Genomic DNA, 24995 nt, shown 5'->3' with positions numbered 1-24995 from the left:
ACATGAAGCTGCCTTACACTGAATCAGACCCTTGGTCTATCAAAGTCTATATTGTCTACTCAGACTGGCAGCCATTCCCTGGGTCTCAGACAGAGGTCTTTTCACATCACCTGCTGCCAGATCTTTTAACTGGAGATGCCAGGGATTGAACCTGGGACTTTCTGCGTACCAAGCAGATACTCTGCCACTGAGCCACAGCCTACCCCCCCCCCCCCTTGAACAGATGCTAAGCACGTTTTCCAAGGGGAAAGTTATCCTCTTCTATGGCTCTGTGATCTGTTATGGAACCAACCTCTGTGTTCAGATTTTATTTTGATTGTACACAGACACCTCGGTTGAATCTAATTACAAATAATGAACCAATACAACTTCTTGCACGGGGTGGCTAAACTTGCTTAACGTAAGAGCCATCTAAAATAAATGTCAGATGTTTGAGAGCCAAAAGGAGGGAAGGGAGGAAGGAAAAATTGAAAGTAAGGAGGAAAGAAATAGATGGGGGGGAGGAAGGGAGAGGTAGAAAGAGAGCAAAGTGTAAACGTCTGAACTGACTGTTAGCTGCTCTGAGTCCGCTTGCAGACAGGGCGGGATAGAAATTTAAGGTAAATAAATTTTAAATGCATTCTCCAAGCTGCTCGCTTTCTTGACTTGGAGAAGTGATTTAAAGAGACAGCTATCTTCTCCAAGCTGGCCAACAGGGTGGTGGGGGCTTCCAGAGCCACACAATGTGTGTGAAAGAGCCACACGCGGCTCCCGAACCGCTGTTTGGCCACCCCATGCTTTAGCATGTCAGAGATTCACAGTGCTGGCAGTCAGCCATGTTAATGTTGCATGCATTGCAGTGCATTTTAAACTGGACACCAGGTGTGTGCGGTCTTGCCTGAGTTGTTCGTGTCCATGGCATCCTGTTGAAATCAGGCCTGCAGTGGCCATTTAGACGGCGGTAGCTGGACCGCTGGGCACGTGTTAAGGCAGTCCTCTGCAACACGCTTTTAGCAGTGCAGTGCTTTGCTCCTTTCTTCTGCCTGCTGATGCGTCCAGTCTAGCTCAAGCACAATTAAGGACACACAGAGAAGGCTCTGACACTCTTCCGGGGTGATTTTCAGAAAGAGGTCTGGGGATTCTAACTTCTAAAACTTGGATTCCTTAAAGAAAAGCAGACTGGAAAGGCGTCATAAGTGGAAAACTGTTTTGTTAGTAGAGTGGACAAAACTCCCCTTAAAGTGGGATACAGTCATCTTTGTGCAGAAGTTCGAGTTGTTTAGTGCTGAATACATCTGCCTACTGAAGTCCAAAGAGCCCCATGGCACAGAGTGGTAAAACTGCAGTACTGCTGTCCTAAGCTCTGCTCACGACTTGAGTTCAATCCCAGCAGAAGCTGGGCTCAGGTAGCCAGCTCAAGGTTGATTCAGCCTTCCATCCTTCCGAGGTTGATAAAATGAGTCCCCAGCTTGCTGGGGGGAAAGCGTAGATGACTGGGGAAGGCAATGGCAAACCACCCCGTAAAAAAGTCTGCCGTGAAAACGTTGTGAAAGCAACGTCACCCCAAAGTCGGAAACGACTGGTGCTTGCACAGGGGACTAACCTTTACCTTTTTACTGAAGTCTGGGAGGCCAAGTAGAGGGAGGGACCGAACCTCCTCCTCTGTGTTTTCAGTACATCTTTTAAGAGGGTCAGATTTTTGCCTTGAAACACTCAATCTTTTGAAGTCCTTAGTACTAAATTTGTATTTGCCGGAAGGAGGGAGTGGCTGCTCTTTGCAGCGGTGTCCTTCATCCCCGTGCTTCGCTACACGCCTGCACCCAGTTGGAAGCTGAAGGGGGCAGAGATGCAGGTCAGGATAGCGGCGATTCTTCCCGTCGCCAGACAGGATGCCGGATTATTCAGCGTGTGCCGGGGAAACAAGCTGAGGTGCAGACATTGGATGCATTCGAAACGCTGTTGTCCTCCGGTGAAATAGCAGCTGCAGCAGGACTTTGTGCTTCTGAGAATTCCTGCCTCAATTGCAGCTGTCGATACAGAAAAGGAGGTTGTGCAGCAGCAGCTGCACACCTGGGGAATATCACACTGCTTGCTTAAGGCTTCTCTGTATTCCGCATCGCAAGCTGTGTACAGTTTTGGCCTTCTCGCAGCCGGCTTCTCAGCTGCCTTCGGTGCCATAACAACCACTCACTTGTTCAACTCGGGCAGATGTGGAGAGCTCTCCCCGATCGTAGCAGTACAACAGGCTGCTAATTATCCTTCGCTCACGTCTGTAGGAACTTCTGGGAGGACCCGGCGCTGCACAAGAGCTGCTATTGTTTGAGCTTCCAGCCATTAGCATCCTGGAGTGTGTGCAGCTGGGATTTCTAGAAGGAAGATCTCTTGTACCATCCATTCTCCCCCCACCTCGCAATTAGGTGTGACTTGATAGAAGGGGACAACCAATGTTTGCCGTTAGTGAATCACCAGTGAAAGGCCCCATAGCTAGTCAGTTTGCCCAACCCTTCCACTTGAACTGTTTAGTTGGGAAACCTTCGGAGGAGTGGTACAAATCTGTGATTCCAGGCCAAGTGCTCCCAGTGGTTTCTCTAGGGCACACGATTGTGACCTGTTTTGTTTGCAACACTGGAAGTCCAGCAGCACTCTGAAGGCCAACAAGATATCCAGGGGATAAACTTTTCGAGAGTCAAGTCTCTTGAAAGCTTATCCCCTCAAAATCTTGTCAGCCTTCAAGGTGATGCTGGATTCGAACCTTGCTCTTCTGTTGCAAGCAACTATGGCTACCCATCTGAAACTTCACAACATTAAGTGACCACAATGCCCACTCTGTTATCTTTTATCATAAGAGTCTTCCTTCAGTCTTTTGAGTCATCCGGCTTTGTAATATTGAGAGGTGTTTGTTTTTTTTTAAGCAAGCTGGAGCTCTCTTGAAGAACCCTGTTCTATCCCAAGCATTGTTGTTGTTTGTTGTTCTTAGATGCAGTCCAAAATTTGGCATGCCTTTGTGACGGCATCACGCAGTTAGCAACTGGCTGGGCCCCTGAGTCACAGCACTGCTCAGAATCTTCTTGACGATGGCGACGCTTATTTAGCTGCCTCGATCTTAAACTGATTCACTGTTCAGAGCAGACAAGCTGTTCAGCCTGCTCTTTTAGGTTTACTTTAGATCAGGGATATCAAACACGCGGCCTGGGGGTCGAATCAGGCCCCCGGAGGGCTTCTATTAGCCCCCCCCCCCCCAGCAACTGGCTGTCATCTTCCTTCTCCCTCTCTTGCTTCCTTCTACATCACAGTTTGCTCAATCGCACAGGAGCTACAGAGCAAAACCTCTATTTTCTTCATTGGCTGAGGCTCCTCCCTTGGGGAAGAAGGGCGGGGAGGCAGAGCTTGTTTTGCCAGGCTCTCTCAACCACACAGCAGAGCTGCTGAGCCAGTTTGGTGTAGTGGTTAAGTGTGCGGACTCTTATCTGGGAGAACCAGGTTTGATTCCCCACTCCTCCACTTGCAGCTGCTGGAATGGCCTTGGGTCAGCCATAGCTCTGGCAGAGGTTGTCCTTGAAAGGGCAGCTGCTGTGAGAGCCCTCTCCAGCCCCACCCACCTCACAGGGTGTCTGTTGTGGGGGAGGAAGGTAGAGGAGATTGTGAGCCGCTCTGAGACTCTTCGGAGTGGAGAGCGGGATATAAATCCAATATCTTCTTCTTCTTCTGAGCCAAGTTTTCCTTCCTTCTATTGGCTGAGGCTCCTGGTCCTCTGGGGAGGGAAAGATCCAGAGCTTCCTTTGCCCAGTTCCCCGGATCCCGTGGGAGAAATACAAAGAAAGCACCTTTAAGACTGAGTGCTAGTGTTTTAAGCATGTTGTATGTTTTTTTTGTTAAAAAAATCTTTAATTGTGTTTGCCTGTGTCCTTTATAAAGTTTACAAACCTACCTAATCTTAAACATCTACATACATGGCCCAGCCCGACATAGCCCGGCCCAACAAGGTCTCATTTATGTCAGATACGGCCATCATAAGAAATGAGTTCGACATCCCTGCTTTAGATTTACATCCTGCTTCTTATTATGCATGCAGATTTGGGGGGAAACGATGCTTCAAGCAGCTCAGCCGGTTGAAGGTTAGGGCGGGGCGTGTTTTCCAAAAGCGTTGTGATGAAATTCTGCAAGATTGCAGCAGGTGTGGGATTCGGTATCCCATGCAGCTCCCTTTGCAATGAGCCCAGAGATTATTGCGATCAGCCACCCAACATCTTTTGGCCACCTCTGGGCCAAAGGACGTCTGGCTTGCCTCAACCAGGGGCAGGGTTTTCTCGTCCCTGGCCCCGACTTGGTGGAATCAGCTCCCCATGGAGATTCGGGCCCTACCGGATTTACTATCATTACATAGGGCCTGCAAGATGGAGCTATTTTGCCAGGCTTTTGGTTGACAAATTAGCAATATAGAGAAACATGGTTAACAGTGTATTCAAGCAAGAAAAAACAACTGTGTAGCACACCAATTCAACTTGTAATCAGTGTAATGCAACAAGATACATCATGCCAAGAAATAATTTACAAAGCACTTAAGGTCGCAACAGTCCGTACAGTTTCCCATCAATATCCGAAATGGCCAATAACAGTTATGAACAAAAGTTCCACACGTTTCCAGCTGGTTACATCCCTTTTGGTTGCGGCAAGTGGGCATCCTTACTTTACTGTCTATACCAGGGTTGGCCAAACTTTCTTTGCCTAAGAGCCACAGAGAATACACATCAGTCATTTGAGAACCGCAAGACATGAACAAATATTACACACTCGTCTTGATGAAAACTCCTAATACTTTCTTTGCATAGAAAGTTAAAATACCTATGTATGCACTATATAACATGACCATGTTAGAAGTAGACTTTTTAAAGAAAAAAAGCTGGGAATAACAGTCCCCATAAAACCAGCATAGGGAAGACTTGAGATTAAGTCTGCACTGAATTCCTCCTTAACTTCCGGGAGCCACATAATATGTGTGAAAGAGCCACATGTGGCTCCCGAGCCACAGTTTGGCCACCTTTGGTCTATACCATCTATTTGCCCTCCCCTACAATGCCTAATTACTTTTCCCTCTTGACTTACATTTCAGGCCAAAATCTGTGACATCTATGTGGGTTTTCCCTGGGAAATCTGTAGAAGTTGGGCAGGAGCTTTGGGAAGGATTGTGACTTAGTATGAAAGCCTGTGCTTTGAGGGCAAAAGGTCCCAGGTTTGATTCCCCAGCATCTTTATTTAGGATCGGGTTGTAGGTAAAGTAGAAGACCTCTGCCTGAGACCCAGAAGAGTCACTGCCAGTCTGAGTAGATAATATTGACATTGATGGACCAATGGTCTGATTCAGTATCGGAGAGCTTCTTCTGTTCATGATGGAGGCATCTGACATCAGTGGCATTCTCTATGTGTACTTGTTAATGAAGCGTGTCTCTCTTTGGGCTTGCATGTATGTCCCTTCGGCCACAGCAGCTTGAAGTTCTCATGGAATAAACACACGCTGAAGGTATGCGGTCATCTTTGCCTGTTGTCAGACTGAGGTGTGTATTCTAGCACAGGGGTGGCCAAATTACGGCTCAGGAGCCACATGTGACTTTTTCACACACGTTGCTCGGCTCTTGAAGCCCCCACTGCCCAACTTGGAGAAGGCATTTGTCTCTTTAAATCACTTCGCCAAGCCAGCAAGCAGCTTGGAGAATGCATTTAAAGTTGCTTTCTTTCCACCTCTCCTCCCATCTATTTTCCTTCCTCCCTCCCTCCCTCCCTCCCTCCCTCCTCTGATATTTGTGTCTTGCAGCTCTCAAACATCTGACATTTATTCTTTGTGGCTCTTACATGAAGCAAGTTTGACCACCCCTGCTCTAACATTTAAAACTCTCTGCGGACTGGGAGCGACATATCTCCAGGACTGTCTCTCCCAACACGTCCCTTGAAGGGCTTTGTGCTCCTTTGATCAACATCTGCTGGTTATCCCCGGCCTGGCCTCAACAAGAGCCAGAACCTTTTCAACTCCAGTGCCAGCCGGGTGGAACGCTCTTTCAGTCGAGATCCGGTCCCCAGAGGATTTGATGCAGTCCCGCAGGGATGTTCCACCAGGCCTACGGTCGAGGGGCCCGCAGCTCCTCTCCAGTGGCCTCCCCTCCTCTGCCTTGTTTTAGTCCATCGAGGCTGATACTCAACCACCCCTTCGCGCTGAACTCTTCCACCTCTTGTTACCACACTCAGATTCATACACCAGATGCCACAAAAAGTTTTAGTATTGGTTGGGAATGCTTCAAATTGGTATTTTATAACGCTGTAGACTTTTACGTTTACCTTTTAACTACGTTTTCTGTTTCTGTTATGTGGGGCCTTTTTTTTTTGGTAGCAGGAACTCTTTTGCATATTAGGCAGCTCACCCTTAATGTCGCCAATCCTTCGGGAGCTTCCAGTAGTCCCTGTACAAAGAGCCCTGTAAGCTCTTGGAGGATTGGCTACATAAGAGGGGTGTGGCCTAATATGCAAAGGAGTTCTTGCTACAAAAAAAAGGCCCTGCTATTCTGTACTATTTTATTTGTGTTGTAACCCACCCTGAGCTTTCCTGCAGGAAGGGCAGGCAAAAAAAAAATCAAATTGTACTTGAGGAGCCTCTCCAGCTTCCTGGAAAGGAGGTCTCCAATCGGTTCCAACACATTCCTTTGTGTCAGCTGTTGTCCACTAGGAGGAGACCTTTGCCACCATTTTGGCTTCGTAGCCTGCTCATAACGGCATTGAAACCTTCTCCATGTTTTCTCCTTTCCGCAGGGGACGGCATGAATGCCTACGTAGCCTACAAGGTATCTACACAGGTATGTCTGCTTTGGGGTCATGCTGGGAAGGGCAAAGGAGTGAGCAGGCCCTGGTGAGTGCCAGACGGAAGACTGGCTTCCTGTGAGTCAGCCCTCCAGTCCAGCTGCAGAAGTCTAGCCGTCCTATGGGCATTATCTCACCCTGGAAATTGTGGGTATTCTGGGAATATTGTCTTCCTGAGCTATGCGGTGAAGAGCCCCGTGGCGCAGAGTGGTAAAGCTGCAGTACTGCAGTCCTAAGATCTCCTCACGACCTCAGTTCGATCCCGGCGGAAGCTGGGCTCAAGGTGGGCTCAGCCTTCTATCCTTCCGAGGTCGGTCAAATGAGTCCCCAGCTTGCTGGAAGGAAAGTGTAGATGACTGGGGAAGGCAATGGCAAACCACCCCATAAAAAGTCTGCCGTGAAAACGTTGTGAAAGCAACGTCACCCCAGAGTTGGAAACGACTGGTGCTTGCACAGGGAACTACCTTTACCTTTTTGAGCTATGCGGTAGTGGTGGTGGAGAGCGCTATCAAATAGCGGCTGATTTGTGGCAATCCTGTAGGTTTTTCAAGGCAAGAGATGTTCAGAGTGGTTTGCCATTGCCTGCCTCTGTGTCGCGATCCTGAACTTCCTCGGGGGTTTCTCATCCAAGTTCTAACCAGGGCCAACCCGGATCAGTTTCCAAAATCTGACGAGATTTTCTCAGACTCTTCCAATTCTGCTCTCCAGATCTGGCAGTTTGCCTGTACTTGAGGGCTAACCTTTGGTTGTCCTGGTTCTCTAAAGTGCTTGGCAGTGCTCTTTAGTAGAGACGATGAAGATGATGATATTGCATTTATATCCCGGTCTCCACTCTGAATCTCAGAGAGGCTCACAATGTCCTTTACCTCCCCCCCCCCGACACCCTGTGAGGTGGGTGGGGCTGAGAGAGCTCTGACAAAAGCTGCCCTTTCAAGGACAGCTCTGTGAGAGCTCTGGCTGACCCAAGGCCATTCCAACAGCTGCAAGTGGAGGAGTGGGGAATCAATCTGAGTTCTCCCAGAAGAGAGTCCATGCACTTAACCGCTATACCAAACTGGCTCTTGATCTTAGCTGATCAAGAGCCAGGTCCATCAGTGGCTATTAGCCACAGCATATTGTTGGAACTCTCTCTCTGGGGCTGTGATGCTTTGTATTCTTGCTGCTTGGGGGGGGCACAGTAGGAGGGCTTCTAACCCCACTGGTGGACCTCCTGATGGCACTTGGTTTTTTTGGTCACTGTGTGACACAGAGTGTAGGACTGGATGGGCCATTGGCCTGATCCAACATGGCTTCTCTTAAGTTCTTATGATTGAAGAAAAACAGACTTCAGTAGCATTTTTGGCTGGCTGTCATTTGAACAGTCTAAGAAGCTAATCCCTGGAGGAGGGGGGGTTTTTTGAGGGGGGGGGTCACTGAATTCCCCCCCCCCCCATGAGCAATCCTCCCTCAAAACGGCTGTTCAGATTTCATCTGTCGCCTTCACCAGGCCCTTGTGCAGTATTTGCTTTTTCTCATCATCACCCTGTATCTTGGGAGGTTTCCTGGTGCGTGGGCAGTGTTCCTGGATGCTAGGCTCGGGTTACAATCTGTGCCGAAGGAAAAGAGCTGCCCCCTCTTCCTTCCCCCCATCTGAAGGGCTGATGGGAGACTCTTGCAGAGCGTTCCTTGAGGTCTCTCGGAGACGCGTTGCTGAGCGTTGCAAGAGGTTCCTGGTGGCCTCTTAGCAATAGTGCCTCATGCGCTCTTAGCTGAATCGATCCTGCCACAGCTCTTTTGGACAGGGGCAAAAACAATGTCGGTTTCTTCTGTTCCTGTCCCTTGCCTATCGATTCTGGCTTCCTGTAGGAAGGAAGGAGCATAAGAGGCACTCTTTCTGCTTCAAGGCAGCACATTCCTGAGACAGGACTGTCTGTCTCTTTCTCCAGGGTATGTGGCTCCACCAAAGGGGTGGGTGGACCGGGGGGGGGGTGTGTGCTACAGGATTTTATACAGCAGAGTGCGGCCTAGAAAGATGCATTGCAGGAGTCTGGCTCCCCCCCCCATAGGCTGTTATAAAGGAAATTGGAAATTTTGCAGAGATTACTGAATTTTATGAAACTCATTTCTCCCTAATTCATTTCATTTCTGGGCTACCTTTCTCCTTAATGGGGGACCTAAGTTGGTATATTTCAGGAGTGGCCAAACTGTGGCTTGGGAGCCACGTGTGGCTCTTTCCCACATATTGTGTGTGGCTCTCAAAGCCCCCACCGCCCCATTGGAGAAGGCATTTCTCTCTTTAAATCACTTCTCCAAGCCAAGCCAGCCAGCAGCTTAAAGAATGGATTTAAAGTTAAAGTTGCTTTCTTTCCACCTCCTCTCCCCATCTATTTGCCTTCCTGCCTTCCTTCCAGCTCTCAATCATCAGACATTCATGTCTTGTGGCTCTCAAACATCTGATGTTTTTTTCTTTGGGACTCTGACATTGGGTTTGGCCACCCCCTAGTTTATGGTAATTCTTCTCTCCTGCTTTAGGGTGGACAAAATGAAATACTGTTTGCAAGAGAGTGATTAAAATGGAATTTGCCACCTAAGGATGTAGTGATGGCCACAGGCATAAACGGCTTCAAAGGGGGAGAAGTCTGTCAGTGGCTGCTAGTTGTGGGGGCTGAGGGGAACCTCCACATTCAGGACCTCTGAATCCGTGAGGCAGGAGGCAACATGAGGGGAAGGCCTTGTCTTCTATGTCCTGTTGTCCTTCCAGAAAAGCTGGCTGGACCACTGGGCGAGACAGGAGGCTGAACTAGATGGACTGTTCTGATCCAGCAGGGCTCTTCTTCTATTCTTGTCTTGGGAATCGTCCCTTTTGAATATCCCCTTCCCTGGTTAAATAAAAAGCCACACCAGGGAGAAAAGCGTGTCACGAGGATGTAGGGTGGGGGTATTTGTTAATTTAGAAAAGAGGCGACTAAGGGGGGACATGATAGAGGTTTATAAAATGATGCATGAGGTGGAGAGAGTGGATAAAGATATTTTTTTCTTTCTCTCCCCAAATATTAGAATTCAAGGGCATCCAATGAAGCTGATGGGCAAGTAGGTTCAGGACAGACAAAAGACATCCTGTTTTACATAGAGAGGGATTGAAATGTGGAATTTGCTGCCAGAGTTTGCTTTAAAAGGGGATTGGATAGATTCATGGCGGAGAAGTCTATTAGTGGCTACCAGCCATGGTGCCTTGAGGGGAACCTCCACATTTAGAGGCCCTGAACCTCTGAATCCCAGAGCCAGGAGGCAACATCAGGCCTCTATGCCCAGTTGTTGGCCGTCCAGAGGAACTGGTTGGCCACCGTGTGAGACGGGATGCTGGACTAGATGGACCACTGGTCTGATCCAGCAGGACGGCTTTTCTGAGGTTGTTACGTTCCTTTCATCCTCACAACACCCCTGTGAGGTAGGTGAGGCTGAGAGTGGGTGGCTGGCCCACGGGTCACCCAGCAGACTTCCATGGCAAAGTGGGGATTTGAACCTGGCCCTCTGAGATCCTAGTCCAGCCCTCTATCTGCTACGCCACGCTGGCTTTCATTGACTCTTTCAGCATGATGGGTGAAATTAAGTGCGGGCTCTTATCTGGGAGAACTGGGTTTGATTCCCCACTCCTCCGCTTGCAGCTGCTGGAATAGCCTTGGGTCAGCCACAGCTCTTGCAGGAGTTGTCCTTGAAAGGGCAGCTGCTGTGAGAGACCTCTCAGCCCCACCCACCTCACAGGGTGTCTGTTGTGGGGGAGGAAGATAAAGACGATTGTGAGCCGCTCTGAGACTCAGAGTGAAGGGCGGGATATAAATCCAATATCATCATCTTTTAGGGACAAGGCATTTCCAAACTGTTTCTCTAAACACCTGAGTCCTTAATCGGTGGATCGAGAGTGAAGCCCCCCCTCCCCAGCTTCCTACCGTTCGAGATCTGATGAATTTCATTAATGTGGAAACAAAAGTATTCAGGATTATGTTTCCCAATTCTGTTGGGGTGTAGCTTTGCATTTTCCAAACTGGTGTTCTCAAAACATCTGCACTGAATCTTTTTTGTTAGGCCAGGGGAAAGGTGGGCGGTGACCTAAAAATCTTTTCATCGATTTGCAGCCTCAGCAAGCCCAGCCACGGCGTTCCTGTTGTGTTTGCCCCGATATTGACAGCTTCTATTTTCAGCTTCCTTTCCCCTCCACCTCTTGCCTCTGTTTGCCAGCTGGCAAACGTCTGTGGGCCAGGGTCCAAAGAATCAGTGCATACTAACCTAATTAAACAAACAAACAAAAGCTTTAGGGCTTGTTTCCTGAACTAGGGCTGTCTCTGTTTTTTGGCCTGGCAAACAAGGAAAAAAAGGTTTTGATGTAGCGCTGAGGTTTTCTGCTCCAAGGAAAGAGAACACCCAAACGCACACCCCAGTATTGTCACATTGTGTAACCTTTTGAATCCTGAACACACCCAAGTACACCCATGTTGTGAAACATAAGAACGTAAGAAAAGCCATCTTGGATCGGGCCAGTGGCGCATCCAGTCCAACACTCTGTGTCACATAAGAACATCAGAGAAGCCATGTTGGATCAGGCCAGTGGCCCATCCAGTCCAACACTCTGGGTCACATAAGAACATAAGAGAAGCCCTGTTGGATCAGGCCAGTGGCCCCTCCAGTCCAACACTCTGCGTCACATAAGGACATAAGAGAAGCCATGTTGGATCAGGCCAGTGGCCCATCCAGTCCAACACTCTGTGTCACATAAGAACATAAGAGAAGCCATGTTGGATCAGGCCAGTGGCCCATCCAGTCCAACACTCTGGGTCACATAAGAACATAAGAGAAGCCCTGTTGGATCAGGCCAGTGGCCCCTCCAGTCCAACACTCTGCGTCACATAAGGACATAAGAGAAGCCATGTTGGATCAGGCCAGTGTCCCATCCAGTCCAACACTCTGTGTGACATAAGAACATAAGAGAAGCCATGTTGAGTCAGGCCAGTGTAAGCTGTGTTGGGTCCCCATTGGGGAGAAAGGCAGGACATAAGGTTGCCATCCTCCAGATGGGGCCTGGAGATCACCTGCTTTTACAAGCGATCTCCAGTTGGCAGAGATCAGCTCCCCTGGAGAAAACAGAATACAATCTGAGAGAGAGAATACAATGGATAACACACACAAAAAAATGGCTGCTTTGAAGGGTGGACTCTGTGCCGTTGTACCCTGCTGAGGCCCCACCCTCTCCTAGCTCCACCCCCAAAGTCTCCAGGTATTTTCCAACACAGACCTGCCAACCCTGGCAGGATATAATTAAAGTCAATATTTTCTCTCTCTCTCTTTGGTATCGGATGGTCTTGTGAAGCTTTTGCAGAGAGAGAGCCATTTTTCTGAATAAAATAGACATGAACGAACTCATACTTCGTAAATATACTGAAGAACAAAGGTTGTAGGATCCCACAACAGTGTTGTGTTGCGTTTAGAGCAAGGATCGGAGAGACTCGGGTCTGACTCCTCACTCTACCCTGGGCTCTTGCTAGGTAACCTTGGGCCAGATGTGTGTTCCCAGCCTAACCTACCTGACAGGGTGGGTGTGAAGGTAAATTGGAGGACAGGAGAATGATGTTAGCTGTTGTGAGTGTTCATTGAGGGGGAAGAGTGGGGAATCAGAGAAGTAGATGAACACTGGGCCTGGCCAGAATAACACAGGCCCTTGTGTGCAGCGTTCTGTGTTCGTTTTGGTTTGTCCTAATAAAAAAAGGTAGTACATAGATATAGTTCTTCTTTACGAATGTACCAAGTAAGGCAGATTGCATGTTAACTGCTAACTTGTCAAATGCCTTCCACGTTAGAAGCAGTAGCATTTGGTAAATCAACATGGTATAGACGTTAATTTTTCCTGGAAAATATTAAAAAATGCAGGGTTTTTTTTTTTTTAGCAGGAACTCCTTTGCATAGTAGGCCACACCCCCATGATGTAGCCAGTCCTCCAAGAGCTTCCAGGGTGGTTCTTACAGGGCCTACTGAAAGGGTGTCAAACTCATTTGTTCTGAGGGCCAGATCTGACATAAGTGAGACCTTGTCGGGCCGGGCTGTGTGTGTCCTGAAATGTAATGCCAAGTAGCAGAGATATAAACTTTATAAAGGACACAGACAAACACAAAGATGTTTTTAAAAACTTTTTTAAATGCTTTAAACATCGGCAGTCGTCGTTCTTAAAGGTGCTTTCTTTGTATCTCTCCCATGTGATCCAGGGAACTGGGCAAAGGAAGCTTTCCTTCCTACCCTAGGGGACCAGGAGGAGGAGGAGCCTCAGCCAATAGAAGGAAGAACGGCTTGGCTCAGTAGCTCTCCTGTGCAATCGAGAGGCTTTGGCAAAGCAAGCTATTCCTCCCCCCCCTTTCTCCGCAGGGGAGGAGCCTCAGCCAATGGAGAAAAATACAGGTTTTGCTCTGTAGCTCCTGTGTAGTTGAGCAAGCCTTGCAAAGCAAGCTGTGATGCAGAAGGAAGCAAGAGAGAGGGAGAAGGAAGCAGATGACAGCCGGTTGCTCGGGGGGCTTGATAGGAACCCTCCAGGAGCCTGATTCGGCCCCCAGGCCGCATGTTTGACATCCGTGGCCTACTGTAAGCTCTCGGAGGACTGGCTACATCGGGGGTGTGGCCTAATATGCAAAGGAGCTCCTGCTACAAAAAGAGCCCTGCATAAATGTCTTTTGCCCTTTTGGTGATTCAGCGGCTCTTGCGTGTGACTGTTTTTAGGTGTCATTTTTTTCTTTAATGATTTTGTTCAGTGTTGCCCATCACTGTCTCCCTGTCCCTTCTCAGACCACTTTGCCCATGTTCAGGAGCAAGCAGTTCTCAGTGAAAAGGAGATTCAGCGACTTCTTGGGCTTGTATGAGAAGCTGTCGGAGAAACACGCACAGAACGGTTTCATTGTTCCCCCGCCTCCCGAGAAGAGCTTGATAGGTGAGGACGCCCAGTAATTTTGCTAGCTGTATTGCGTGACCCTGCTTGAATGCTTAACAATCTTTCAGCAAATGCCCTTTTCCCTCCGTGCATGTCGGCTGCCTTCCCACAATGGCTTGGATGTGAAACTTGGGAATGCTGGCACAGCAACTTGCTGTCAGAACTGGAGAACTTCAAACGAGACTCATTACTTTGTTTCAAAAGTATAAGACGTTTATTGAGAACTATGTTCAGGGAAGACACAAGTTGACTCTGATAACCAGTACAGCTATCGGCACATTCTTTATACAGTGGTAACAGAAACAATAAAACCATTTCTCACACTCCAAGAGACAGTTGTCTGTTCCCAGGGTCCCTTATCTCCAAGGCAGAGGAAGGAGCCCCGCTGCTTTGCTCTGGCAGGCTAGCTTCAAAGGACACCTGCAGATGTTTTCCAGAGACTATCAGTCACCCTTCAGTGGTTACAGTTTGTTTGAAATGTAAAAGGCATTTGGTTAGCAAGCATGAATGCAAGAACATTGGTTAGCAGGCATTTACAATATGGAGTCGGTTAGGCTAATATCATTAGGCTCAGCATACATGACAGTTACAAGTTCTGACACTTGCCACCCATCACTTCTGGCCTCGTCGTCTGTCAAAGTCAGAAGGGGCTTCTTGGAAGGCTCGGGAATATGCCTGCATTATTCTCTTCACATGGCTTCCTTAAGGAGCACGCTTTCCCCCAATAACTGGATTATCTGCACAGAACACGTCTGACGAAGAGAGCAGTGTTTCTCGGAAGCTTATGCTGCAATGTCAGCCTTAAAGATGCTACTGGACTCTTTACAATTTTGCACAGAACACATTTCCATCACCTGTATCACACCCATAAGAGGCCAGCTGGATGAGAGCAGTTGGTCTAGTGTCCTGGCTGTGAACAGCAAGGTACCCTCAGAAGGCGTACCTGCAGGACACCAAAACAAAATCCTGTCACCCCCCCCCCCGGTCTCCCAGCAGTTGGAACTCCTAGCAGAGGGGGTGGCCAAACTGTGGCTAGGAGCCACATGTGGCTCTTTCACACATACTGTGTGGCTCTTGAAGCTCCCACCACCCTGTCGGCCGGCTTGGAGAAGGCATTTCTCTCTTGAAATCACTTCTGCAAACCAAGCCAGCTGGTGATTTGGAGAATGCATGTAACATTAAATATAATAATAATAATAATAGATTTTATTTATATCCCGCCCTCCCCGCCTAGGCGGCCCAGGGCGGCTAACAACATTTCACAGAATTAACATAAATAGATAAAACTTTAAGTTTAACAATTAAAAAGGAAATTAAACATAAAAACCAGTTAATTAAGTTAAAATACATAGTTCAAATTGCATTAAATGTATCTGGCAGCAATAAAATTGTTTGGCGCTGGTTCTGCCAGTTTAGATAGTTCCGTAATCGTATTATAGATGGCGGTTCTTTATTCCTAGCAACTCAGCAGTCGATGTCAATATAGGCTTGTCTGAAAAGGGCGGTCTTGCAGGCCCTGCGGAACTGGTCAAGGTTCCGCAGGGCCCGCACGTCCTCCGGAAGCTGGTTCCACAGTGCAGGAGCCGCGGCTGAAAAGGCCCGAGTTCTGGTGTTTTGAAGTTTGACCTCTCTCGGCCCAGGGATGGTCACTTTGTTTTTACCCATTGACCTCAGTGCCCTCTGGGGTTAAAGTTTCTTTATTTCCACCTCTCCCTCTCTATGCCTGTCTGCTTGCCTAGTGGCTCTCAAACATCTGACATTTATCCTATGTGGCTCTTACGTTTAATAAGTTTGGCCACCCCTGCCCTAGCAGAAGGGCATCGTCTCTGAACATGGAGGTGCTATTTTAACATCCATTAATCCATTCAGTCCCCTTGTTAGATGCATATAATCACGTTGCCATCGCTACATCTTTTGACAGTGAGTTCCATCGGTTAGTTATATGTTAGTATTTTATCTCTGCTGAAAGTGATAAGCAGTGCATTAGATGATAAAAGGTGGAGACATCGATTTCCGTACGATTGCCTCTCTCATAGGGAAAATCTGATACAAAAATGACATATCCGTAGTACCTACCTCCTTTCAGGCTCTTGCCACTCAGGAACTGAGAACTGTAAATACTTTTTTGTGGGGGGAGCTAGAGAAGGCAGACTTCTTCACGTGCGGTGGATATATAAACGGGCAACAGAGTACTGGATACAAGTGGTAGATATTGCATCAGTCAGACTGAGAGACGAATTCCCTGTAAGCCAGAGATCTTACTGTTAAAATGTGTCGTCGACTTGCTTAAAAACCTTCAAGTAGCATATCTTTACATATCTTTGGGGCAGTGATGCTCTGCATTCTTGGTGCTTGGAGGGTAGGCACAGTGCGGTGGTTTGTGGTTAATCTGGCAAGCCGGGTTTGATTCCCAACTCCTCCGCCTGAAGCCTGCTGGGTGACCTTGGGCTGATCACGGTTCTGTCAGCCCCACCTACCTTTGCAGAGAGGAAGGGAGAGTGATTGTAAGCCACTCTGAGACTCATTAAAGGCAGAGAGGTGGGGTAGAAAAATCAGCTCCTCTTCTTTTGCCTAAGGTAGCCTCCCATTCTTAAACGGAAGCAGGCTGTAGGTGTGGGCGGCATGCGGCTGTCCTTAATTTCTCCCCTCTCCTTTCTCCCACCCCTTCTCTTTAGGAATGACCAAAGTCAAAGTTGGGAAAGAAGACTCCTCCTCCACAGAGTTCTTAGAAAAAAGACGAGCTGCTTTAGAAAGGTGGGTATCGACCGTGGATGGCCTCAAAGAAAACCACCAGTTGTTCCGTTGGCCCTGCTTCCTTCTGTAAGGCAATGTCTTACTTGTGTTATGTAGAGTCAGACGAAGGCAGGTAGCCATGTCAGTCTGCCTGCAGCAGCAGCAAAAAAAAAAGCAAGAATCTAGGAGCACCTTAAAGCAGGGGCGGCCAAACTTGCTTAATGTAAGAGCGACATAGAACAAACGTCCGATGTTTGAGAGTCGCAAGAGATGGATGTCGGATGTTTGAAAGCAGGAAGGCAGGCGAATAGATGGGGGAGGGAGATGGAGGTGGAAAGAAAGCAACTTCAAATGCATTCTCTGGCTTGGCTTGGAGAAGTGGTTTAAAGAGAGAAACGCCTTCTCCAAGCTGGCTGACAGGGCGGTGGGGGCTTTGAGAGCCACACAGTATGTGTGAAAGTGCCACACGTGGCTCCCGAGTGGCAGTTTGGCCACCTTAAAGACTAACACGATTGCGGCAGGGTAGGAACTTCCGTGAGACACTGCTCACTTCAGATAGAGTCAGGCCGTTGGGCCATCTAGCCCTCCACTCACCGGCTGTTAATCTAAGCGAAGGGTCCCCAACATTGTGCTCACAGGCGTTATGGCTCCTGCTGACGCCTTTTCTGGTGCCCGAGTATTTTTTAGAAAGTTAACGGGGCTTTTGCTGAGTGAGGCTTCAAATTGGCTATTGGAGATTCAGTTGGCTGTGCAGATCACGAAAGAAAAGCACTGCTTTGGCAGGAGCCGCTGCCACCGCAGCACAAGGATCTTCGCAGTGTGACTGAAGGGAAGCTGCGACAGCCATTTTTATGTCTGGCTTCCAACTCCTGCAGCAGCCATTTTGTGGCTGTGCTTCCCGGGCTGTGTCGGAATCCCAGGGGGGCCCACAGGCTCAAAGAGGTCGGAGTCCCTTTCCAAGCAGAGGGCTTCCCCAGTCCTACACACACACACACACACACACACAAATATTGAACCGCAGGGTTTTTGTGTGTACAGTGCATCTCCTAAGCTACAGAGTTGCCTTTTCCAAAGGAGCCAGGGTCACATGCTACATCTGCACGCCTCTGGAGTAGTTCCCTACGGAAACTTTTTCAGCCCCTATTCTGTAAGAATTCTGGACTGCCACCCTCCCAACCCTGGACTTGGTTCCATAATGAATAAAGTATCCCTTTTATTTAAAAGCAGATTTGAATACATTCAGGAATCCTGTGTTTCTTCTAGCCCTGGGGTTCAAGCGAAGTGTGGATCCTGAAAGCTGCTTTCCTGTATGCTCCTCCCCATCCCGCTCCCCAGAAGGGAGAACCAATAGAGGAAGCTGTGCCTTTCCAGTTTTGGTTCTGCATTCCTCGGGCTGTCCCCTTCCAGCGGTGACAGTCAACTCAAAAAAGAGTCCTCGTCATTTGCAAAGTCAAATTCAAGCCATGATTAACTTTGCTTGTAAAGCAAGAGTGTAACTCTCGAACATGCTGTAGACTCACCATCCAGGTTGCCATCCTTAAGAAGAGAAGCCATGTTGGATCAGGCCAATGGCTCATCCAGACCAACACCCTGTGTCACATAGTGGCCAACAAAAAAGCCAGGCGCCATCAGGAGGTCCATCAGTGGGGCCATCACACTGTTCCCCCTCCCAATCACCAAGAATACAGAGCATCACTTGCCCCAGACAGAGAGTTCCAACAAGACACTGTGGCTAATAACCACTGATGGACCTCTGCTCCATACGCTTATCAAATCCCCTCTTGAAGCTGTCTATGCATGAACCTCCTGTGGCAGTGAATCCCATGTGTTAATCACCCTTTGGGTGAAGAAGTACTTCCTTTTATCTGTTCTAACCTGACTGCTCAGCAATTTCATTGAGTGCTCGCGAGTTCTTGTATTGTGAGAAAGAGAGAAAAGTCCTTCTTTACCTTCTACTTGCTCTCAGCCCCATTTGCAGCAAAACTGCTGCCCTTGCCTAAACACCCCTGCAGCTGAAATCAGCTTTTCCCACAAGACTTCTCCATAGTTTTGCAAAGGCCTTTCTGTTTTGAGTGTACAGATCAGAGAATTCTCCCCCCCCCACCCCCACATTTAGTTAAAGGAGAGTGCCCCTAAACATGGGCTCTTCAACAAATGGCTGTCTTCATCCAAAGTGCTGTGTTTTAAAGAGATGAAGCAGTGTCAGGGATTTTTTTTTTAAAGGGAAGAATCCTTGTGTTATCGTTCTGCTCCAGGTATCTTCAAAGAACCGTCAGTCACCCGACTATGCTACAGGACCCAGACGTCCGCGAATTCTTGGAAAAAGAGGAGGTGGGTTTGCCCTCACACTTGTCTGGGCCTGTGCTTGCAGGTTGAACTTCTCTGATGTGGCTTTTTGGGGAAACTCCCCGTCTTGTGAGGAAGTCAGACATATACAGGCTTTAAATGCATTGCAGGGACTTGCACTTTCCAAATCACTGATGGGTTCGTGACCAGTCCAGTGGAGGAAATGGGGGAAAAACCACAAAGTTCCCATCGTAGTTTCAGTTGATGCAAAAAGAAGCTGATTGCAGAATGAGGGGCCATCCAGAGCCGTTTGCATAATGAGGGGTCATCCGGAGCAGTTTTGCGTAAAGGGATTTTTGCGAGCACCTGGAGGGCTTTTGCATATAGTTCTTTTGCTGCATTTGGTGGGGTGCTGTGGGTCTCCTAGCATTCACGAAGACCACATTGCGCAGAATAAGGCGATCAACATTCTAGTGGTTATTGTCTGTTTTCTGTTTGGAATTGATCCTTAGGTTTCTTGGGTTTTTAAATATATATATACATATACATACATACATATATATATTTCCAAACCAGACTGTCACAGATTTAGAATCAAATATATCTCCTTGTTGGGTGAGAGAATCTGAGATTTTGTCTAAAATACAAAATTCCAGAACTTTTTGAAGCCAATCCCCAATTGTGAGGTTTTTAGAGGATTTCAAAAATTTTGCAATTACTACCCTCGTGGCTGCACATAAATATTCCAAGAGTGTTAAGAAGGTTGGTCTTGGAGGCCCTATACTCCACATGTTCAAGACCAGAATTTCCATTTTAAAAGGAATATTAAAATGAGTAATATAGATTTGTTTTACTGTTAGTTTCCAAGATGTTTTTATCATAGCACAATCCCACCAACAGTGCGTAAAACATTACAGCTCTTCCAGCATAAAGGGGCAAATCTTTGTGCCTAAAATGAAGTTTTTGTGGGGTAAGATCCCTGTGCAAGCACCAGTCGTTTCCGACTCTGAGGTGACATTGCTCTCACAATGTTTTCACGGCAGACTTTTTTACGGGGTGGTTTGCTATTGCCTTCCCCAATCATCTACACTTTCCCCCCAGCAAGCTGACCTCAGAAGGATGGAAGGCTGAGTCAACCTGGAGTCGGCTACCTGAAAACCCAGCTTCTGCCAGGGATCAAACTCAGGTCGTGAGCAGAGCTTAGGACTGCAGTACTGCAGCTTTAACACTCTGCGCCACGGGTCCTAATTAAATTGTAGAAAACATTAATACGATGGTACCTTACCCCACAAAAACTTCATTTTATGCACAAAGAATTGCCTCTTTATGCTGTGTCCTAATTGAAAAGAGCCCCGTGGTAAAGCTGCAGTACTGCAGTCCTAAACTCTGCTCATGACCTGAGTTCAATCCCGGCGGAAGCTGAGTTCAGGTAGCTGGCTCGAGGTTGACTCAACCTTCCATCCTTCTGAGGTTGGTAAAATGAGTACCCAGCTTGCTGGGGGGAAAGTGTAGCTAACTGGGGAAGCCAATGGCAAACCACCCCATAAAAAATCTGCCGTGAAAGCAACGTCACCCCAGAGTGAGAAATGACTGGTGCTTGCACTTTTTTTTAACCTAACTGAAACATTGTCAGCTCTAAATGTTGAAGACCTCCACATTAGTTTCCATCGATCTGGTGGTTTGTTAAAATTAAGATCTTTTTGCCAGTATTTAACATAAGAGGGCAACCCTTTAGCATAAGTATATAGTAGAATTTTATAAATAACAGAGATATATCTCTTGTATGACAAATGTGGTTTTTAAATCAAAATTTCAGTTTTCAAAAAAATGCAGTTATCATTAAGACATTGCTGAATTTCAGGGGTGTGTAATAAATATCCTATTTGCATTTATTGATACCACGGGTTGACAAAATTACCTTTTGCATCTAATATTAGTTTGTCTTATATTTTACCCTGACTTACAACGTCTATAATTCTATATTTTTCTGCCGCCAAATATGAAAGGAGTAGTCATGTAGAGCAGGTTGTCCTATAAATGTAGAGAGTGGAGATATTAATGGTGCCAGTTTGTTTATATCCCAAGCTTTCAAAGTGCTTGCCAAGAATGGATTGGCTTCTATTGTCTCTGGCCTTCCAGAGGTTTCTTATTGGCCCATCGTTCCCACTGCATTTGCCAGCCTCTTAGTTCATGAATTCAGCTAGATTCAAGTCCGGTAGCACCATAGAGACCAAGATTTTGGGGGTATGATTTTTCCGAGAGTCAAAGCTCCCTTCGTCAAAAGCTCATACACCAAAAATCTTGTAGGTCTCTTTGGGTGCTACTAGACTCAAATCTAGATGTTCTACTCCAGATCAGCACAGCTACCCTCTGAAACAGTGTTCAAAATTCAGTTAGCCCCATGTTCAGTAGCCTGATGGGTGATGAGCGTTTTACCTTCTTCCAGCTCCCCCGAGCGATCAGCACCCAGACGCTAAGTGGAGCTGGCCTGCTGAAGATGTTCAACAGAGCCACCGATGCGGTCAGCAAGATGACCATCAAGATGAATGAATCCGACATCGTAAGGCCTTTGACATTTCCTTTGGAGTCTGTCTAGCCTCATTGCGTATCATACACAACTCATGATACAAACTACCTCCCCCCTCCTCGGGAACTGTTTCGGGAACGGGTACATGAGCCTGCAGGATCAAAACTTAACGGAGAACTCGGCATCTCCATCTCTCCCTTTCAGTGGTTCGAAGAGAAGCTGCAGGAGGTGGAGTGTGAGGAGCAGCGCCTGCGGAAACTACACGCTGCTGTAGAGCTGCTGGTGAACCACAGGAAAGGTAATGTCTGAGCGGCTTATAGGGCTCCAGGGACACCTGAGCCAGGTGAAAAAATCTCCCTCTTTGCGGGATCTTGAGTAGGCTGAGGGGTGGAGCCACTCTTGCTTTCATGGCTAACAGGAGAGCCAGTTTGGTGTGGTGGTTAAGTGTGCGGATTCTTATCTGGGAGAACGGGATTTGATTCCCCACTCCTTCACTTGCAGCTGCTGGAATGGCCTTGGGTCAGCCATAGCTCTCGTAGGAGTTGTCCTTGAAAGGGCAGCTTCTGTCAGAGCTCTCTCAGCCCCATCCGCCTCACAGGGTGTCTGTTGTGGGGTGAGAAGATATAGGAGATTGTAAGCCACTCTGAGTCTCTGATTCAGAGAGAAGGGTGGGGTATAAATCTGCAGTCTTCTTTTCCATCTCCTCCTCCTCCTCCAGGAACACCTTTGGTTTTCAGCCGGGGAGGGGGAGGAAAGCTTCCAGGGAGGTGGGGGAAGGAAGAGATGCTGCCCTGCCAGCAGCCACATTCAACATTCGTCTTCAGGGCTATGAGATCAGGGTGCCAGCCTTCAGAGTTCTCTGCAGCTGCTTTGGTCTCCTGCAGTGTTTGCTGACCCCTTTAGGTGCCAGGGTGCAAAGCCAGTGGTGGATTTCATGAAGTACAGTGTTCACAAGGGGTCAAATTGTGTCAAAACGCATCCTCCGCTGCTCCAGACACATGTTCTTGCCTGAGAAATGCAGACTGTTGCTTGCATAAATTGTTGCAGCTCCATGGGGAGATACATTTATCCTGCATTTCCTTCCACATCTATTTGCTGTTCGTTCGCTTGTCCACACAGACATTTAGGAAGTCCAGAACCTGGCTATCGGAATAGGGCCGGGAAAGATCCTGTGTGCTGAGTTTTCTCCTTCCTTCCGAGTTCCTGCCCCTCTCTAGCGGCCTTCCGGCTGTGCTGATGCTCTCCAATCCTGTCTCTTTCTCCTTTCCTTTAGAGCTGTCGGTGAATACAGCCCAGTTTGCCAAGAGCCTGGCCATGCTGGGGAGTTCCGAGGACAACACGGCCCTGTCCCGGGCGCTCTCCCAGCTGGCGGAGGTGGAGGAGAAGATCGAGCAGCTGCATCAAGAGCAAGCCAACAACGACTTCTTCCTCCTGGCCGAGCTGCTGAGCGACTACATCCGCCTCCTCTCGGTCGTCAGGGTGAGCGCTCTTCGCGTGTTGTCTGCCTTTTCGGGCGCACCGAATAGGAAAGGGGCTGTGGCTCAGCGGTAGAACACCCACCTAGCACGCAGGAGGTCCCAGGTTCAATCCCCGGCACCTCCAGTTAAAAGATCTGGCATTGGGTGATGGGAAAGACCTCTGCCTGAGACCCTGGGGAGCCACTTCCAGTCTGAATAAACAAGACTGACTGTGAGGGTCTGATTCAGTGTAAGGCAGCTTCATGCGTCATTGTTTGGTGCAAAAAGCTGTCCTTATCCTGCAGCCGTGGGCTGGACGACGGCCCCAACGTAACGGAGTAGCTGTTGCAGCCCAAACCACTTTGTGCTCTGCTGTCCTGAAACATACACCACATCCCCTGGGCTCCAAATCTCAAACCCATAATATCAGATCTGTGGGACCTTTTCTTTCTGGCAGGGTCACTGTCCTTGACTTAAGCTGCTTGTGTAGCCAGCCTTGGATGCTGGTAGCCCTTGCTGCCTTGACCCCGTTGCATGGACCTATTCAACCCCTCAGTCCATCAAGGGTCAGTCTGGTCTAGTCATACCAGCAGCGGCTCTTCATGGACTCAGGCAGAGAGAGGTCTTTCCCATCACCTGCTTCCCAGTCCTTTGCAGCACCAAGGGGGTATGTCCAGAGGCCCCAATGCAGAGCTCTTCTGTGACAGAGCAGCACAGCATTCGGCAGCACCACAGGCCAAGAGCTCCTGGACAACACTGCCAGCACCGCTCCCTTGAAAGCTCTTTGCAAAGTCCTGCTTTATCGTCTCCTCAGAGAAACCTCTTGCCCTGTGAAAAGGGACGTAAGAACATAAGCAAAGCCCTGTTGGGTCAGGCCAGTGGTCCGTCCGGTCCCACACAGCGGCCAAACCCAGGTACCATCAGGAGGTCCACCAGTGGGGCCAGGACTCCAGAAGCTCTCCCCATTGTTGCTCCCCTGCAGGCACCAAGAATACAGTGCACCACTGCCCCAAACATAAGAGAAGCCATGTTGGATCAGGCCAGTGGTCTGTCCGATCCCACACTCTGTGTCACACAGTGGCCAAAGCCCAGGTGCCATCAGGAGGTCCACCAGTGGGGCCAGAACTCCAGAAACCCTCCCACTATTGCCCCCCCAAAGCACCAAGAAGACTGAGCATGACGGACTTTGGAGCACCAGGCTGTGCTCCATTTTGACTTGATCCTTCCTTTCTATAGACAGAATGAAGAACTGGCAAGAGAGAGGGAGAGAGAGAGAGACGGCTTCTGATCTGTGCCCTTCCCTCCCTCCTTCCCCCACAGGGTGCCTTTGACCAGCGAATGAAGGCCTGGCAGCGCTGGCAGGACGCCCAGATCACGCTGCAGAAGAAACGGGAAGCGGAGGCCAGGCTGCTGTGGGCCAACAAACCCGACAAGCTTCAGCAGGCCAAGGAGGAGATCTCAGAGGTGAGCCAGGCAAGTCCACCTGCGCAGGAGGGGCCCAGCCGTCCCAACCCTAGGCCAGTCGCTGGGATTCCTTCAGGAGAAGGAGTGGTCTGCAGGGGACAGCTTCCTGGGGGGATGGAGAAGCACTGCTAGAGGGCTTTGGAGGGAGCATATTCCACCACCACCACCACCCCCGGTAACAATTCCAGAATCTCACAATAAAATGAAGCACCGGTAGCACTTTAAAGACTGACATTTTGTGGCAGGGGAGGAACTTTCATGAGTGCCTGCTCACTTCATCAGGTCCAGAGGAAAAACCCAGGAGAAGATGATGATACTAGGTTTATATCCCGCCCTATACTCTGAATCTCAGAGCGGCTTCCAATCTCCAATATCTTCTTCCCCCACAACGGACACCCTGTGAGGCGGGTGGGGCTGAGAGAGCTCTTACAGCAGCTGTCCTTTCAAGGACATCGCCGACGAGAGCTACGGCTGAGCCAAGGCCATTCCAGCAGCTGCAAGTGGAGGAGTGGGGAATTAAACCCGGTTCCCCCAGAAAAGAGCCCGCGCACTTAACCACCGCACCAAAATGACTGAGTCAGAAGAAGAAGAATTGCAGATTTCTACCCCGCCCTTCTCTCTGAATCAGAGACTCAGAGCGGCTCACAATCTCCTTTATCTTCCTCCCCCACAACAGACACCCTGTGAGGTGGGTGGGGCTGGAGAGGGCTCTCCCAGCAGCTGCCCTTTCAAGGACAACTTCTGCCAGAGCTATGGCTCACCC

The 24995-nt window shown here is 48.7% G+C and overlaps 1 protein-coding gene across 1 annotated transcript in view; it reads left to right on the top strand.

The window, feature by feature from the left end:
• SNX1 (sorting nexin 1) overlaps positions 1 to 24995 on the top strand; it is a 36972-nt gene that overhangs the window by 7771 nt on the left and 4206 nt on the right. The window contains exons 5-12 of the mRNA XM_060260286.1: positions 6775 to 6818; positions 13624 to 13765; positions 16441 to 16519; positions 18754 to 18829; positions 21231 to 21344; positions 21516 to 21609; positions 22585 to 22790; positions 24089 to 24232. Coding sequence (XP_060116269.1) covers positions 6775 to 6818; positions 13624 to 13765; positions 16441 to 16519; positions 18754 to 18829; positions 21231 to 21344; positions 21516 to 21609; positions 22585 to 22790; positions 24089 to 24232 — 899 coding nt within the window. The remainder of the gene's footprint in view (positions 1 to 6774; positions 6819 to 13623; positions 13766 to 16440; positions 16520 to 18753; positions 18830 to 21230; positions 21345 to 21515; positions 21610 to 22584; positions 22791 to 24088; positions 24233 to 24995) is intronic.

Source organism: Heteronotia binoei, chromosome 19 (assembly GCF_032191835.1).
Source record: "Heteronotia binoei isolate CCM8104 ecotype False Entrance Well chromosome 19, APGP_CSIRO_Hbin_v1, whole genome shotgun sequence".
Classification (NCBI taxonomy): Eukaryota; Metazoa; Chordata; class Lepidosauria; order Squamata; family Gekkonidae; genus Heteronotia; species Heteronotia binoei.
Note: the sequence above shows the minus strand (reverse complement) of the source record. Positions and strands in the feature narration are given on the sequence as shown.